The 18,780-nt window shown below is 30.0% G+C and overlaps 1 protein-coding gene and 1 long non-coding RNA gene across 2 annotated transcripts; both read left to right on the top strand.

Moving 5' to 3' along the window:
• The first annotated feature begins 2,190 nt into the window (after positions 1-2,190).
• LOC8286979 (embryogenesis-associated protein EMB8) lies at positions 2,191-13,070 on the top strand. Its single transcript, XM_002533835.4, has 14 exons — positions 2,191-3,227; positions 3,344-3,433; positions 3,534-3,598; positions 3,703-3,803; positions 4,626-4,715; positions 6,281-6,403; positions 7,257-7,334; positions 9,016-9,101; positions 9,268-9,316; positions 10,112-10,168; positions 10,254-10,384; positions 11,169-11,252; positions 11,845-11,914; positions 12,454-13,070. Exons 1-14 carry the CDS (start codon positions 2,974-2,976, stop codon positions 12,889-12,891), a joined length of 1,716 nt encoding a protein of 571 aa, XP_002533881.1. The 5' UTR covers positions 2,191-2,973; the 3' UTR covers positions 12,892-13,070.
• On the top strand, positions 7,341-8,639 carry LOC125370417. The gene is made up of 2 exons (XR_007216378.1): positions 7,341-7,565; positions 7,719-8,639. It is a non-coding gene; the product is annotated as an uncharacterized LOC125370417 (long non-coding RNA).
• Positions 13,071-18,780: the final 5,710 nt, after the last annotated feature.

Raw genomic sequence — 18,780 nt, 5'->3', positions numbered from 1 at the left:
TAACTTAGGAAAAAGGCACATCACCATCTCATTTGTTAAATTAGGGCTTAAGGCAATTAAGGGGATTACTAAGTAAAAACTAGACTAAATACTATTTTATCATATAGTTTATATTAATCATTCTAGTTGCATATTTACTTTCTGGTTATTTAATTTCTTTTATTAAATTAAAATCATTCTCAAAACATCGGGTTAGAGTGTTTATATTTACTTTCAGTAATTTGTGTGATAGTTGGTCTTTATGATATATGCTCAACAATTCCTTGTGAGATCGACCTCGTGGTGAGCTTATCCGAACTACCATTCAGTTCGTACACTTGCGAATATTTATTTAGACACATCAAAGATTAATTATAATATTTATAATTATTTTTATTAATTTATATTGCTGAAATAATTATAACAAAATATAATATAATTAATGCTAAACTAAAATCATAATATGCTAATAATAATTGTAAATAATTTTTATTAAATAATTTAATTTATTATCTATCACCTATCGGTTATCAGCCACTGCTATAGTTAGTGCCTAATAATTGATAACTAATGGCTAATAATTGATAATTAATAAATTAAATTATTTATTATAAATACAATTTATATAAAATTTTATATTATTATATTTATAAACTGGTTATAATTAAATAGAATTTTTGAATAAATTCTAAATATTAAGATTCTTTGTTTTTGTAAAAATAATATTTTTAATTCAAGTACCTTAATTTTTTCTTTTTTTTTTTTCGCTCATTTTAGTTACTTTCTATTTTAAGAAAGATATTCTTATTCAAAATACAAAGGATCTTAGATGCTAAATAGAATTGAATCTCATATTTTAAATAGAAATAATTTATTTAAAATGGATCCTCCATTAAAAATGTAGAAAAATATTTATATAGAAATGACTTCTTATTTAATTTGTATATACATAACTTTTAAATCAGACACAATTATAAACTCATTTAGAAAAAACGATGTATCAATAATGAAAGTTTATTAAAATTTTCAGATTTTAGAATTGAATTCTTCAAATATGCTTACATTTTTATTAGGTTCTTGAAATATCATTTTGCTAATTTTAATTTTTTTTATTTAATATAAATATGTGATATAATTGAATATTTTTTATTAATTAAAAATTATATCTTAATATATTTTTAATAATTTCTCTATCAAATAATTACACCTTGTAAGCACAATTCAAAATATAAATTTTTTTTTATACTTCTCCATATCATGTGACATATCCCTTTCATCTTAGAAAAAGAAAGTTGAATCAAATTGAAAAGTATAGATTTTTATTAATTTTATTAATTTTAATAATTTTTATCACTCTTTGTTTAAAATACTTTTATTAGAATTTGCATAATAGTTAAGATTTTGAAATAATATAAAATCTAATTATACATAATAATATTTATATTAATTATAATAAATAATTTAAAGAAGTAGTTATTCAACTGACAATAAATTTTTTTTTTAAGTCTTTGAGTTTGTAGTTTTATTTTATTAAATTTTTTAATTTTTATTTTATTTTATTAGAATATTATACTTTTATATTTTACTTTGATTAAAAATTATTAGTCTTTAATTAAAGTAAAATATAAAAGTACAAGTCGTTGACTAAAATAAGATATAGATTTACAAGAGTTTAATATAACAGATAGAGATTTTTTTATAAAATTAGAAATAAAAATATAAAAAATTAATATTTAAAATTTTAAAACATCAGTCAAATAAAATAGAAAAAAATAAAATTTTATAATGGAGTTTGCTAAAAAAGAGAAGCAAATCATGAAATGTAAGACAGCCAAAACAAAAGGCAAGTTATCTTTGGGAGATCGGATTAATTACAAAAAGTTAAAAATTTTAAACATAAAATTTAAACTAATTAAAAATTAATAGAGTTTAATATAAAGCAAAGATATTTTATTTTAAGTAAAGTCATCTGCCTCTCCAAAAACGAAAACGCAAATTATCTTCTGATCTTAATTACACGGGAACTCCGCATTAAGCAAAAATGGTCCTTAATATTAATAAAAGTAGTAATTTAGAGACCTATTCTTAAGTTAATTCGTCAAGAATATCCATTTCCAGTTTCTAGATGTGCCTGAATATGACATATGAGCCCCTCTTACATCACCAGACGGTGTGCAGTGTTTGCCATATGTTGTCTCTTGTATCGTCATAAAATTAGCTTTCTGCAACCGCTGAAAGACGACGGATTGGACCCATAAAAAGAGTTTTGAGTCGGACAGGTAAAGCTCCTGTCTTTCACGTGGGTTTCGTCAATTAGGATATGGTATTGCTTGTATCAGCATGGAGATTTCAGTTCTTTCTGGAAGTTCTTCTTGGATAAGCCAAAGGGAATGATATGGGGGCTCCAGTGGATAAACATGTGTCGTTTTGTCATCAAATGCGGAGAAGAAGTCTTTCTGCGTCTCCATGGCTTCTGGGTCTGAAACTTGGATCTGTTACAAATAGTTACCAAGTAATTTGATTTTTGATGATAGGATTACCCACTAAAAATTAATTCATGTGGTTTACTATGAGGTTTCATTTTGTCTTTTCTTTTAATTTAAGGAAAATAGACAGACAGACAGCAGGTGTCGTTGAACAAGAGGAGAATTGCAACCTAATTAATCCTTTCTGATAAAGATTTCCAAGGAATTAGATTGTACGACAACCAGTCAAACATGAGGTAACAAATGATTTCTCCAAGCCAGGTTTCATTTTGCTGATGGAACTCTCTGATGAGGGGAAAAAAAAAACATTTTGTTATAAATTTATTTGCCTTTATCCAAATTACCGATAGACAATAAAGAAAATACCCAAATCAAAAGGTCCAAACTCCAAGGCCAGCCAAATCAAGAAAAAAGTCTCTCTTTCTTCACCCTTTATTTTCTCTTCTCAAAAAACTCCCTCTAAAAACTTCCACTCTCCTTCTCCTTCTCCATAGCTCTCTTCTTCAAAATGGAAGATTGCACACTAAATTCACTTGTTTCTCCTTACAACCTTCTCTTCAAAGCTCTTTCTTTAATACCCATTACTCACTATCTTCTCTTCTTTCTCTTCACACTCCTAATCTTCCTCTACTACTTCTTAGAGATTCATTTTTTCCATAATTTACTCACCTTCTTTAGAGGTGATCCTGTGTTACTTACTTGCAATTTCTCCTCTGAACTTTATCAGTCTGTTGCTTCTAAGTGCAAGATTCTTCATGGAAGGTGAATCTTTAATCATCATCATCGTCAAATTTATCAATCAGTTATGCAGTTCAATCTGGTGTTAGCTATTAAAACAAATTCAAAGCTTCTTTCTTTTTGCGTGTGTTTGTTTAAAGGTTTTCTCCTACTCCATGGCTATCTAGTCCTCATCTTCAAACTGCTTTCTTGAGTTTTTTTGGGGATTCTCCTAATTTTGTCTATAAAAGGTTAGTACTTTCATTTGATAAAATTTAATATAACCAGCATTTACTTTTTATTTTCTTATTAGTTATATTAGAATATCCTTTTTTCCCCTGTTGTGCTCAGGCATCTATTTCAGGCTAGTGATGGAGGAACACTTGCTTTGGATTGGCTAATGTATTCTGATATTGGTTAGTATAAGTTTATAATACCCTGTACTCTGAAGTTCTAGACTATCAATTTAGTTCATTCTGTAAACTTATCTGGGTCTAGTTCTTACAACTATAATATATAGCTGAACAAGGTGTTTCCTGCAAGAATGATGCTGGTCTCCAAGATGATAAAGCTCCAATTGTGGTAGTGGTTCCTGGCTTAACTAGTGATTCTGCTGCTGCTGTAAGTTGTTCTGTGCTGAATTCTTATGTTATTATCTTATGCATGTACAGCTCAATTGGACATTTGAGTTAACTTGGTTTGTTGCATGAAGAAAAGGTTTCAGCAGCCGATACAAATTTCTTTTGTTTGACTGACCCACTCAAAATCATTTGAACTTTGAAATGTTTTGTTTTGTTTCATGTAATACTTATGCCTAAGTTGGACAGGGCAGACAATCATTTAAATAGAAGTCTAGCCTAATTTACACTTTTTATATTGAGTTAGTCCAGAAAGAGACATGCTTGATTTGGTAAAGTATCTTACTTCCTGGGACTAGCTTTGTTTTCTCATTCATCTTACTGCTTCAGGTTTCTCACGTCCTCTTGGTAAGAGTTTTAAATTGATTAGTGCGACTGCCCAAAGAAAGGGCTACAAGAAATAGAAATAGTAAAGACCTTTTATATATCCATACGAAAATTTCTTTCTATTATGTTTGATCATCAAAGTTTTCTTTTCAATGATAATAAAACGAGGGGACATTGCTTTGTGGGATCTTGGCAGTAAATATTGATAATTTCATATTAATGTGGATTATTTTATTACATTGAAGTTGGTAGCCTGCATGTTATTAATCATATATTTAAGTATTGTTAACTTGAAATCTTAATTTATTACTTCTCATTTTGCCTGGTCAGATTTATAGTTAAATTGTCATTCATATCTCTTTCCCTTATACCATTCAACAAAGACTATTTTTTGGAGTTACTTTCATTTCTTGTGCTATTCATGTAATCTTTCTATCTTCTTCCTTTAAATGTCTAATAGATGTCTACCGTGTAACAGTATATAAAGCATCTTGCTTTCACTATGGCAAGGCAGGGTTGGAACGTTGTTGTAAGCAATCATCGGGGATTGGGAGGCATATCACTTACTGTGAGTATGGAATTTTCAGTTACAAGCTTTTGATTTACTATAAAATAGTCTTTTCCTTCTCAGCTTCCATGGACCACCTATTTCTGCTCTCTATATCTATTGTCCTTCCTTCCCTTGACAAGGATTCAAATTAGTTCAAAATCCATCATATTGATGTGTCTAGCAGCTGGAAGATCAATGCTGAGTTCATCATTGTATGCTTCCTAAACTTGTAGATTTACAGGCTGGCTTACCTCGATTTACCACCCACTTCTCTTGTGAGAAGTGATTCTATATATGAACACTAGCCTTATGCCCATGGGTTGCACATAACATAACTATTATTAAATTGTTAAACAAACAATAATAGAAAAGATAAACATGTATAATTTAGTTGTGGAAACAAATGACGATGAGACTTGCATTTCATTCTTGTTTAATGAGAATGCTAAGAGTGGAATAGAACTTAATAACCTTTTGGAATCACTAACAATTTATATATTTTATTTTTTGAAAATTTTAAATATAATGATGTACAATGTCTAGTTGATGCTAAAGCTTGGAAAAGTATAATGCACAAGTTACTGATACTAATATTTTTTGAGTAATCATAAAACATAAGAAAATTACGATACATTTAATTAAATATATTCCATACTATTCTTTTCATTTGCATTTTTAAAGCACACTGTTTAAATGCAAACTGAAAGGAATGCTAGCCCAGACACTATTTCTAAATAATCTGAAGGTGTACATGAACGTAGTTGACCTTTTCTATTTGGTTGAATACAGGGGCAAAGTCCCAAAAACAGCTAAATCATGCACAAAGGTCCAGTTCCACTCCAACATGTGTTGAAGACTGCATAGCAAAGTTTATTAGGCACATGAGAATATAGCATTCATCTTGGTTAGACCAGTGTTTAGTAAAATAAGGGTCGAATTCAAGCACCACTTTAGATTGGTGTACCTAAAAAACAAGATTGGACAAAAGAGTTTAAATGATTAGTTTTATTAATTGGATTTTAATTATTATGAATTAATGAAATAATATTTTCTAAAATGGTATAAATCTTGGACAATTAACCAACAACTAACTATGCTTTTATTATGTATAAAAATTCTCAATGGAAAACGTGGAGAATACTCCTTTAATGCTTTGAAAGGCTTTCATCAAGCTCAATCTATAAAAAGGTTATATAGGTGAACAAAATCACAATAATCATATTATTGTCGAATTGAAGCATTATTAGTGCCATAATTCTTTTCAAATTTCTTTGCTTATGCTGCAGCTGTACAGTCTTATTTTACTCTCTACATTGCATCTAATTTGCTCAATTTCTACTTTACTTTAAAACTATAAATTATTTTCTTAAGATCAAAACCTTGCACTCCGTCCCATACGCCTAACATTTCTAATTTTCATAATAGTCAATACATTCATAAACAATTTGTATATAGTTGTAGAATACCCAATAACAGATCACCTTTGTGAAGATTATTTTACAACATCCAGTTTCTTAGTTTTCGGTTGATATACTATCATAAGTTGACTAACAAAGTGTCTTGTTATAACTATTTATGGTCAGTCTGATTGCTTCTATAATGCTGGGTGGACAGAGGACTTACGAAGTATCATTGATCACATTCATTGTCAATATCCAGAAGCTCCTCTATATGCTGTTGGGACTAGCATTGGTGCCAATATTTTGGTAATTGAGTTCTCTAATATTTTTTCCCCATTTCTTTTTTTTTTTTTAAGAGTCATTAGTGTAATTTTGAGTATGATAATTTACACCATCTTAATGAAATTACTCATGAGATTGGTATATGTTCTATTTCTAAACTTTTACAGGCTCATATTGGTGTATGATTTAACCTAGAATTTTCAATTACAAATAGTGCACCTTTAACTAGAACATTTGACCCTCTCCCCTTTTATTAGTGATTCCTAACTCCACTGACGTTTATTGTTTGTCAGAAAATAAAAAAGAAATTGTGGAGTCCATTTTGCAACCTGAATTGAAACTAATCAGTTTCATGGTTGGTATATGAATTCGGTATTGAAATTTATAAGGTGACTATTAGAAATGGACATAAAAAGTATCTGTTTATTTTGGAGTAATTGGTCAGTTGGTTTCTATGGCTAAAACTATCACTGCTCTTGTGCGGTAAGATGTGGTCATGTTGCTTTGCATAGTCCAAATAAGGTGACCAACTGGGTCGCACCTAGGTGATTGCTGGCATAAGGTGCTAGGCATTTAAGGTGGCATAAGGTTCTTACTTAATAATCAATTTCAAAAGAAAAAAGAAAATTTCAATAGAGCAACTTTATGTTTTCTGAACACCAAAAAATTCAAAGGTATTACCCATCATTTTGTAAAGGTGAAGGACAGAAAGGAGCTTTACTTATGGTTATTTGGAGAGAATTGGATATCTGCCATATTATTCTTATGATTTATAAGCGATAGCAATTATTTTATCTATAACTGGAATTCTGAAGCAGTTGATGTGTACATATCCTTCTACTTTTTTATTTCTTATATATGGGAGTATGCTTTGCAGGTAAAATATCTTGGAGAGCATGGGGTTGATATTCCTCTAACTGGCGCTGCTGCTGTCTGCTCTCCTTGGGATCTTTTGGTTAGTACTTGATTCAGTATGATGTGATCAAAGGCCGAGTTTCTGTAAATTGGGCTATGTTTTATGAAATTTCAATTGGTTTTTGCATTTATATACCATCAGACTGAATTAGTTGGTGCAATAATGTCGGCAAATGTGTCTTTTGCTTCTTTGGTTTTTCAGGGGCTGAAATCTTACATATACAGTAGGCTCTTTACATCTCCTACCCAAACAATGAAGTTATAATTTAGTGTAAGTTGAAAATATAGAATGTTGATTGTGGTGTAGTAGGCTCCCAATCTTCAATAGAAGCTGTCTTTCATGCAAGAAGGAGAAACTGTCTGTTCCTTCCCCTTAGTCTTATGCAGAAAAATGCATGATGGTTCCTTTCTAAATGCTTTTTAGGTTCCAGCTGAGGTGCACATCGTAATACATAGAAAGTAGATTTAAGTCATCTGTCCTCACTGAAATTTCTTCTGTCATGACTGAAGAAATTAACCTCAAGATTCTTACAAGAATGCGTCATTAACGAGAAAGAAGAGGTTGCTCTTACCATAGTGAGAGGGAAAGATGAAATCTGAAGCACTATTGCGTAGCTGATGACTAAACACTTTTGTTTAGTCAGCAGCATTGCAGGATTTGTTGCATTATAGTAATGTGCCACTGAGTATTTTGTCTTCAAGTGGACAAGATGGTAAAGGAGAAAACTGGAACTTTCAGATATTGAAGATTTTTTTGTAGAACATCTGACACTGTAATTTAAAGTACTTGTAGGTTCCACATTAAGTCGAGGCGTTTGTATCCTATATGCTCAGCTGCTTGATATCCCATAGATCTAAGTAAAGATTTCCTGTTTATGGGACCTTGTTATTTCAAGAAGAAGTGTGAGTTGCTCACCGTAAAAAGAGATTTAAAAGATGGTTTTGCTTAGTTGTGTTTTTGATGTGGGCTTAGCATTGAAAAGCAAGTTGAGGCAAGAACTATGCATTATTACTAGCTCTATAGAGCAATTCCGTTGCCATGCCTGAACTGGAATGCTTGGAATTATGCGAAGTTGATGAGCCTTTTGATTTCTTTTTCTCTAATAATCTACTGACTGTAGCTTCTTCTTTTCTGTGTGAAGAGCATGTCTAAGATTGTAACAATTTCTGTATTTGATTAAGGAGCATCCAGGATTTTAAGATTTCTTATTTTAGGAAGAAACTTTAGAGTTAAAAAATTTTGATATTTTGTTTTATCTTGTAATTACTTTATTTCACATTCCCCCCTTTAGGCTTTGGCAATTATGTTAATGTTGATTGATCAACAAGAAATTGAGTTTTCAGAGAATTGTTCTTTGTGTTCATTTCTCTCTTTGCTCAGTTCCTACATGACAATTATAAAGGAGAAACTGCCACAAAAAATGTTTAGTCAGGATGTGGGAGTAGTCTGGATGAACAAATCGTGAGATAATGAGACCTGGATTGGTTTTTTGGGCAAAGGAATTTCTTATTCGGGAACTTTTGTGAGGAGAAGATAGCCTTTGATTATATAATTTTAAAGAAGAAAAGTTAGAAACTAATATTGCACTATACCTTTTAAATAGAAAAGTGAATATTCTTGGTTTCAGCTCTTTGGCTATGGTGTGTTTTAGAAGTTTCATTGTCCTTAAGAGTCTTAATAGGACAGATACCAAATTGAATATTTTTTGGTTGCACCACAGATATGTGACAGGTTCATCAACCGCAGATGTGTGCAGAAATTCTATGACAGAAAGCTAGCTGTTGGCCTTCAAGATTATGCGCAGTTGTATGTCTATATTATTTCTTGCATTCCTACATTTAACATCTCACAATATTGGCGTTTAGCATAGTGAATGTATAACAAATTCACTTGATTGCTTATAGACCTATGATTTTGTTGCATGGTGATATCTATGGGGTTAGTTATTAAACTAATCTGTAATTTGATGCAGGCATCATTCCATCTTGTCTCGTCTAATAGATTGGGAGAACATCAAGCTGGTAGTTTTCTTTTCTTTTCTTTTCTTTTCTTATTTTCTTTTGTGAACTCCACTAATGGGTTGCAAACGCTAGGACTACTGTCGGTGAAATAACCTTTGGGAGAGTGGAGGGACCACTTATATGAGGTTTGGACTTGAGAGAGAAAATTTTGGTTTTTCCTTTGGCTCTACGGCATTAGAATATAATATGTACTTGTCATCCCAGAACTTCTTTTACACATAAAATAAGTAATTATGGTAGTCGGCATTTTTAATATTTTAAAAATAGAAGTGGTTATTGTCCTCCTTGTCCAAAGGTGGCTTGTACCTTTTTTTTTGGTATGGTTCTGATTAATTAGATGCTTTAAAGCATCTCATTTCCTATAACGGCCTCATGATTTCATTGCTGATTGACAGTGAACTACTGCATTAATGATTTCGGAGGGAGCCCACGCCGGAAACAAAACAATTAGAATTTTCCTATGCCACTAGCAAACTACCTGGAGTCTCTCTTTTTTTTCTTTTAATAGAAAAAATAACAATTATATGAAATGTAGTCCATATCATCAACTCTTGTTAACATTCATCATTTTGTGTTTGGTAAATTGGGAATTTTTAAGGGGATGGGCTATCAAGGTTTGCATTGTTTACTTCTTGCACTACGAGGCAGGCACTTGATCACTGGGATATCATTTGCTTGTTCATATGCTGAAATGAAAATAACCATTTTAGGTTGCACAGACCACGCAAATGGTTCTGCTTTTAGTATGCTTATGCTTTGTCAGCTGTGATAAGAATATGATTTTCCCTTTGTCAGTCACGTTCAGTTAGGGACTTTGACAAGCATGCTACCCGAATTCTTGCAAAGTGTGAGGTAAAAGCTGTTGATTCTCAAAGTCCATATAATTTAAGGTGCTGTCATTGTTCTCGATTTGACTAATAGGATTTCTGTTTTACAGACTGTGGATACATATTACAGGCGTTCTAGTTGTGTGAATGTTGTGGGTAATGTATCAGTACCTCTTATCTGCGTGAGTGCCCTTGATGATCCAGTATGTACAAGGGAAGCCATCCCATGGGATGAATGTAGGTGAGTAGTTGGCACCTTCACTGTTCTCTGCACCTTAAGCACTTCTTCATGATTTGTGGCATTATTTGAAGCCTTTATTCCACTACGTGGTGCATTAAATGCACCTTAGGCCTCAAGCATGACTAATCCACTATAAAAGGGCTTCTCAAGCCTTAGGTCAAGTGCACTTGAGGCCACAAGTCATTCTCCTGTGACAAGGTATTTGGTCACAAAAGGCATACCCTACCTTCTTTACTCACCTTTAGTTTTAACAGATGCTATTTGGATGTGGGTACAAAGTATTCTAACAGATGTATGTCCAAGTGTCAGACTTGCCTATTTTCTGAACTTCTGATAGATTTTCCACAATTTTGAAGTGCTCAAGTGTCATAGCCATATGTAGGTATCTTTGTATTACGTGGTACTCTAGGCTAAAGTGAAAAGCCAAGAGTAAGAATGGTTCTAGAAACCAGAAATAAGTTTCACATGAAAAGATTTGCTTAGCAATCCAAGTTTTATCCCCCATAAATTATGTGGTCTGACCTACACTTTTGACAAATAGCAATAACCATGGCCCCTTACGGATACTTTTATATCTAAACTAAAATCTTAGTACACCAGCCGTCAAAACATACGAACATATGAAATGATGGAGATCAGGAACATATGCCTTGCGCAATATCATGCACAATATATGATATTTATATTTTCATTATTTGACATAGTCAGTAGTTGTCGTGTATTGTGCAAACTGATGTACTTTCAGCAATTCTCCAATTTTTTGAGAAACTGATCTGCTTGATAGGGCAAATGAGAACATTATCCTGGTTACCACAAAGCATGGAGGGCATCTCGCTTATTACGAGGGGATAACTGCGAAAAGCATGTGGTAATTTAGAGTTTCTCCCCCTTAAAAGTAATTTTTCACTTTACATGCTGGCATGGGAACCTGCAGAACAATGTGCATATTGTTTGGTCAAAATTTACATATGCAACTTTTGGATTATTTATGGTTCTTTTCTCATCCTGCCTTTTGAATTCAGATTTTTCTTCTATCTTGTTAGAATTTCTTCTTTTACAACCAAAGGAAAGGAATCTAGACAGATAACGAGGCCCTACTAAAATTATCTTATTGGAAACTTTCATATGATGTTTTACAGAGATTCAGCAATTTCTGGTCTATATTTCCAGTTCCTCTACAGGAAGCTGAGCATTGTTTTATGAGGCTTCTTTTAGTTTAAGATTGTAAGTTCTTTCTAGGAATTAGTTGGAAAAGCAACTGATAGAATAAGTGGGGTGGGTGAAAATCAAGAAGCAATTTCCATTAACTAAGGTCTATTACACATACATAGATACATAGACGCACGTGCAATTGGAGATTTTACGTACTTAACCTGTTCTTTTTATGCTGAAGAGCAGTAGTATGGGATACGCATAACTTGTCACAGTTTGTGTTTAATTGTTTCTTCATGCACTTGCAGGTGGGTGAGAGCTGTTGATGAGTTCCTTCATGTCCTTCACTCTAGTCCATTGAAAAACAGAAGAAAGAAGGTGCACAATTTTTCACTAATGGCTTAGAGATTATACACAAAATAAAAAGAAAATGCCATGCCTGCACGCACACATTCAGAAGCACACAACATACACACTTTATGGATGCATCACAATGTGGATATGCAAGTGCCAAAAATGAGGACGTTTTAACTCTCTCATCGGGAGCTTAATATTTATTTAAAATTTTGGACCAAAACCCGGCACTGTCTATTTCACCCATTTGCCACCCGACTGTAAAATAGACCAACATTCATTGAGAAGTTTGTCATATCCTATTGTTTTACCAAAATAATTGGAAAAATAGAAATAGGGTTTCCTGGAAAAGCAGTAAGAATCTGTTTTTCAACAAGTTGATTTGATCTGGTTGTTTAATCCACTTTTTCTGAAGTTTCTGTATTTAACTATATATCCTTTGCCACTAGTCTCAGGATTTGAGGATCGAAAAAACTGGAGCTTAATGTATTGACCAATCTTTCTTGAAAGGATGTATAGCAGGATCAAAATATTAAAATTATTGAGCTCTAATTGTCTTGCAGGTGGAAGGGTCCAACTTGTCTATGCTGTTTGAATCTTCAGTTGATCAGGGGCCCTACGTGAATGTCATGGAAGATGGACTGGTTACTACAATAGGCAACACATTAGACAATGAAGCAGAAGAGACAAGCCATGAAAATGAAGATGATGTTAAGAAGGGTGAAGAACACATTCCTGAAACAGAAAAGAGTGATCACAAGACAGTGAAAACACATTCCAGTATTGATCTCAAGCAGCCATCCGATCAAAATCAAAATGATCTCATTACTCCTGTAAAAAGATACACGAGTCAGCTCGCCCGACACAGTAGGATCTCAGTCTGGCTGCTGGCATACATTGCTATAGCAACAACTTGGCCGCTGGTGGGTTCAGCTCTTCTATTGTTCATCAAGAGAAAGTTCAGAAACATCAATTTTCCGGCAGCATTGCTCAGAAGGTAACAGACGCAATCATAGTTATTAAGGATATACGTTTTAGACATTCTTGGTGGATTACAACCATGTGATCGCTTGATCCAAATAATGGTTTATTTTATTAGATAAACCATTTTCATTAAGATAATAAAGATACTACATGTAATCATAATTATTTGATATAAATTATACACTTTTGATGGAAATTCAAGGCATTTTTTTTTTTCTTTCCGGAGTTATTGTCAATGATTATTGTTGAGTCCGCAAAAGTTTCAGATTGACTAGAATTGGGGAGGATCATGGGTTTATACGTATGGATTAATCTTTAGTGCTATTAGTCGAATCTATGTGGGTTTAGTCTAAAAGTCATTTACTTATATTTTGTTACCATGGATAAAATTTATAAAATTTATTTAAAAGCTCAAATGAGATAAAAATTAATATAAAATTTTAGATAATTAAATTTATGTTAGTTAAATTAAACTTTAAAAAAATAAATAAAATTCTTAAGTAAATTTTATATTAATAAATTAATATATTGTATAATATTAATTTTTTTTTCAATTTTATTATTTTAATTTTATTTTTATTCTTAGTCTTATTTAAAATGAAATAAATTACTTAACGGGTTTTAATAAAATATAGAATTTAATATTATTTAAATTTAGTGAAACTCGAATGAGTTTTAGATTATGTGTCAAGTTAGCAGTTCTCTTATTCTCACTATAATAGTTAATAAATAAACTCATATCAAAATTGATGGATGGAGGAAATAAAGATTTAAATTGTAAATCTTTATAATTCTCAAATGAAAATATTGATTAAGTTTTGATTTGTTAATTATCAACTTATTAATTATATATTGTGAGAAATGGAAAGAAATAAAATTTTTCATTTACGGCCATTAATATTTATATCCCTTTCTTCAATCCAAAAATAAGTAACTAATTTCTCTTCTTTTCATTATTATTTTCTCCACTTCAATAAAATGGATTATTTTAATGTATAAGATAGTAACTCCAATATTTTTTGCTATTATAATCTCTCCAGCCATGAAATTTTTTGGGATAATTTACCTTAATAAAATATAAATTGATAAATACTGTATGTTAGCAATACTTAGCACCATATATTTAGTTTGGTGGTCAATTGAGCAAGGTTTAAAATTTGAATTTTCTTTTTATTTTTTTTACTTTTATAAAAATAATTCAAATATGTAGAAAAACTTAATTAAAATGGTATCAAGAATAGAAATATAGTAAAATAAATATTGGATTACGAAGATGTCTACATGTTCTGTATATATTTGACCCAATCGTTATATTATGGATCCATGTTCGTCTAACATTATATATATCTGAAATTATTAACATGTGTCAGTCTAGTTTTAAGTAAAAAATGAGCTTAATTGAAAGTTTTATCTGTAATCAAAACAAAAAAAATTATGAGCTCAATATATAATTTTTTACTTCAACCAAAACATACAATTGTCTTCTCGAATACTAAAAAAATCAACTTTATTCTTTTCTCCATTTCTATTTATATATACTCCCATATTTTTAAAATTACAATCTTTACAATTTTTTGACTTTCAATTTTAATATTTCAAAGTCTAAAATTTATAAAAATTTCAGTATCTTGTAAATATATTCATACTCATTTGAAATGACATTTCAATACAATCACGTAAATTGTTTACAAAAATAATGGTAAAAATATTAAAGAATTTAAAGTTTAAATGTTATGAAACTAAAGTTTATAACTAGAAAACTAATGTTTTATATACACTTTGTTATTGATGAATATATCTTTTTAAAACACCTTATGTATTTATGATGAACTTCTTGTTTATAACTTATGATTAATAAATTCTTGTTATATGTTTAATGAACCTATTGCTAGTAGATGATAAACCTGTAGATTATAACCTATGAATAATGAATCTATAAACTATAAAACTAAGTTATATATTTGATGAACCTTAGGTGATACTTTAATGAACCTGTTGTTTGTAGATAATAAATCTGTTCATTAATAACCCATAAATACCGATTTATTTTTATGCACATACGACATATTTGTTAGTAAAATTTTTATATTCATTTGTCGATGATATAAGGTTCATTGTACTATAAAATGAATCTATTCCATTTCAAAAATAAATTTATTATCAAAATTATGAATAACATAATAAATCTGGTTATAATTATAATTAATTAACCATAAAAATTAAAAGAATTGACCAAATTTATAATTTGATGTAAAAATTTGAATTTTTAGTGTCATTAGACTTTCATAGTAAATATTGTGCTATACCGCTCATGCTCAACCAGGTTCAAAAACACATGAAAAATTAGAATAAATTAGTGGGATTTAAAAGTAATATAATGTGTATATGATATGTTTTGCCACATATTTTAATAGTATAATGGGATTTTTAATTGATGGGATTCTATGCTAAGCTGTCGTGATCACCATTTACGATTTCTTGAATTTGCAGCCACAGTGTCGAACAACGTTGTTGTCTTGTTGATTTGAAGAAACTGATTATTAGCAATAGTAAAAAGAATGGCTTTTCTTCCTCATAAATAATATATTGTGGTGGTGGCACAATTTTATTGAATCATATAATACTTGCTGTCTTCTAATAGAGGGATTCAATTTTTCCTTTTAATGAATTTTAAAGAGCTTAAATAATTATACCAAGAACTATACGTTTTACTATGTTAAAGAATAAATGCAACCAGAAGCACCTATTAAAAGAGAAGATATCAATCCTAAGTTTCTATAATATTGTACACCAATACCTTACATCAAATGTTGAGATGGCAGAGTGGGATCCTCGATTCTACTCGCTTGAAATTTAGTCTATTTAAACTTGAAATGTTATAAGAACATAAAAGATTCAAGACTAAAACTGTATGAACCCAGAACCCAAAGCGATTCGGAACTAAAGTGATTTAAAATTCAAATGCTCTAAAACTGAATCAACTACGAATTTGGAACAACCAAAAATTGAAATAACCTAAACCTTAAACTATTTATGCTTGGTACCAACTCGAGATCTAATAGAATCTGATCTAGCATATGAAATGACCTAAAACATATATTTATCAAAATAAATATATAATTAATATTCATTTATCCCTAGTTTTTTTTATTCATATGTGTTGCATTTAAATATTAACTATTTGAGTTGTTATCATTCGAATAGAACTATATATATATTATAGTAAATTTACTAATGAATCTATTTATAACTTATAAGATTTATACTGAATATTTTTATAGCTAGTAATAGATAAATTTAATATATTTTTAAAAAAATTAAAATTCATATATATTTTAAAATTATATTAAATTAATAAAAAAATTACTTATGTTTATTTTTTTAATAATGTAAAATATAGCAAACACTTTCTAGTATAAATTATTCTTGTATTTTCTATTTTAAGAAGTTATGAAATTAAATCTTTTAATTCTAATAGCAACCATAAATACCACATTTAATGGTCGCTAAAATTCTTGCCGCTAACGAAATAGCGACCACAAATCGGACTGGTCTCTATCATACATTCAGTCGGTTGCTATTTTATTGACGTGGAATACCACTTAAAGACCACGTCACGTGATAGCTAATTTAGAGAACACGTACATGTGGTCATTAAAGTGATAGCTAGTTTAGAAACTACACAGAAGTTTAGCTAACCTATTGCTCTGTAACTTTAGCTACTAATTGATTATGGACCCCGAGCGGTCTCTATTTAGCTAACACGTCATAGACCACTTAGCATATGATTGCTAATTTATATTGGAAATTTTAATATGATATCTTAATATGTTTAATCTTAATAATATTGTATTGCATATCGTTTAAGTTATATTATAATTAAATACTTAAAAATAAAATTTAAAATTATAAAATAGTAAAACAAAAAGAAAATTTTGTGACCTTATTAATATTGTACCGCATATTGCCTTAATTAGAAATCTAGGGTTCTAATGTGAGTGATATGTGATTGGAATTAGAAAGGAGAAGGGAAATTTTGATGATATTACTACTCATTTGGCAACCACATAGTATGGTATTCAACGTGATCGCAACCTATGTCTGAACACACTTTTAAGAATCGTTTCATTAATCATTAGCAACTACAAATAATATTTAAAAAGTGATGAGTAAACTCTTAAAAAATAAATAAAAAGAAAAAATGAATCCAACATCTTTACTTTTTTTAATAATAAAAGAAGATAAAAAAAATGAAAGAAAGAAGAAAATAGAAAGAAATTATAGGTAAGGAGAAATAAGGATATTTAAGTCATTTCATGTATAAAATAAGTTAAATTATTATTTTAACACAATATATGAAAGCAGGATTCGTAATTTTACTTTCTCACTCCTGTGCAGCAACTTCTATAGTTTTTAGAAGTTATTTCTCTCAAATATATTGGCACTCTTCTTTCTCTCCTCTCTTCTTGTCCAATTTCTCTCATGGTTTCCCCCTCCCTGATTCTCGCCCTCGGTATCATTTGATCATGTATGAATATGGCTTTCAAAATCACATGGATTGTCATACTTAAGTTTTGATTTAGCTCTTATTTATTAATTTCTGGCTTTAGTTTTGTTTAAATCTTTTGTGTTTTTTTTTTTCAATTAATTAGTTGATTAGGTAAGTGAGAAAGAAACTGATTTTATTAAACTAACTAATTACTGGATTTGATGGGTTGTTGTCATTTGATTTATGATTCATCCTGTTATTTTGAATCTATTTGATATTAGGTTTCTTTTTCTTTTTTCTTTTTTTTATGTGGGTATTTGTAGTTTAAACTTTCCAAAGTAAACCATTTTTGCTTCCTTGTGATCATGATTTTTAGTATACTTTTAATTAAATCTCTATTTTTTTTTTTATTTGGGTATTTATTGCAGTTCATGTGATCATAACATGAAGATTTTAAGGGTAGAATTTTGGTGGTTGCCAAAGAGAAATGCAGAAAGATATGTTAAGTTTCAATTCGTGAAACTTGGTTGGTTGCGATTCGTGTGACTTGAATTATGAAAATAATAATAATAACAATAATAATAATAATAATCGTATATATGTTATTTTTTAAAATGTTTACTAATCAAGTCTATTGGCAGTTTCTATTAAGAATTATATATTGTGAATCTTTTAACTAAACTTTTATCTCTATCTAGTTCTATTGTAACAAAAGATTCTCTTTTTATGTGGAAAAGGCCCGTATCAAGAATTATGATTTTACGTCATCTACAGGAATTAGCTTATCGACTCCCCGAATAGTATCTCGAGAAATTTATGAAGATCGAATTAGGTCTCAACCCGGGAATCGGTGTTTTACTACCAATCACAAGTTTAATATTGAACGCGCTACTCATACTGGAAATTATGATCAAGGATTACTATATCAACCACCGTCTATTTCAAAGATCCCTCCTGAAACATTTTTCAAATATAAAAAAAGGTCAATATCGTCCCACGAATTAGTAAATTAGAGGAAGAGCTCATTTGTACAGAATAACAAAATAAGGTGCCATTCTCGGATTCCATTTTTAATTAATTTTTAAATAATTTTTTATTTGCTAATTTTATATTATATAGAAATATTTATATAATCAGTAATTTCTTAGTTAAAATTTTATATAATTTTGTTAAATTTACTAATGAGATTTTTTTTTAAATAGAAGAATACAAAATTTTAAAGGAAGAATTTCGGTTATTAAGAAAATTATGAAATATATTATTTTTAATTAGATTTTAAATAAAAATAAAAATATAACACCTACATTAGGATTAGGCTAATAGAAGCATTAACGAGTTCAATTGTTAATATTCATATTATTTCACGTGCGTGAAAAATTATTTATTTATTTATTTAATTTCATAATAATAAATAACA

Source organism: Ricinus communis, chromosome 6 (assembly GCF_019578655.1).
Source record: "Ricinus communis isolate WT05 ecotype wild-type chromosome 6, ASM1957865v1, whole genome shotgun sequence".
NCBI classification, from domain to species: domain Eukaryota; kingdom Viridiplantae; phylum Streptophyta; class Magnoliopsida; order Malpighiales; family Euphorbiaceae; genus Ricinus; species Ricinus communis.
Note: the sequence above shows the minus strand (reverse complement) of the source record. Positions and strands in the feature narration are given on the sequence as shown.

Coding starts and splice junctions, on each gene's coding strand:
- LOC8286979 (XM_002533835.4), top strand. CDS start 2,974: ATGGAAGATTGCACACTAAATTCACTTGTTTCTCCTTACAACCTTCTC. Junction 3,228..3,343: donor TGCAAGATTCTTCATGGAAG/GTGAATCTTTAA, acceptor GTTTGTTTAAAG/GTTTTCTCCTACTCCATGGC. Junction 11,915..12,453: donor TGAAAAACAGAAGAAAGAAG/GTGCACAATTTT, acceptor ATTGTCTTGCAG/GTGGAAGGGTCCAACTTGTC.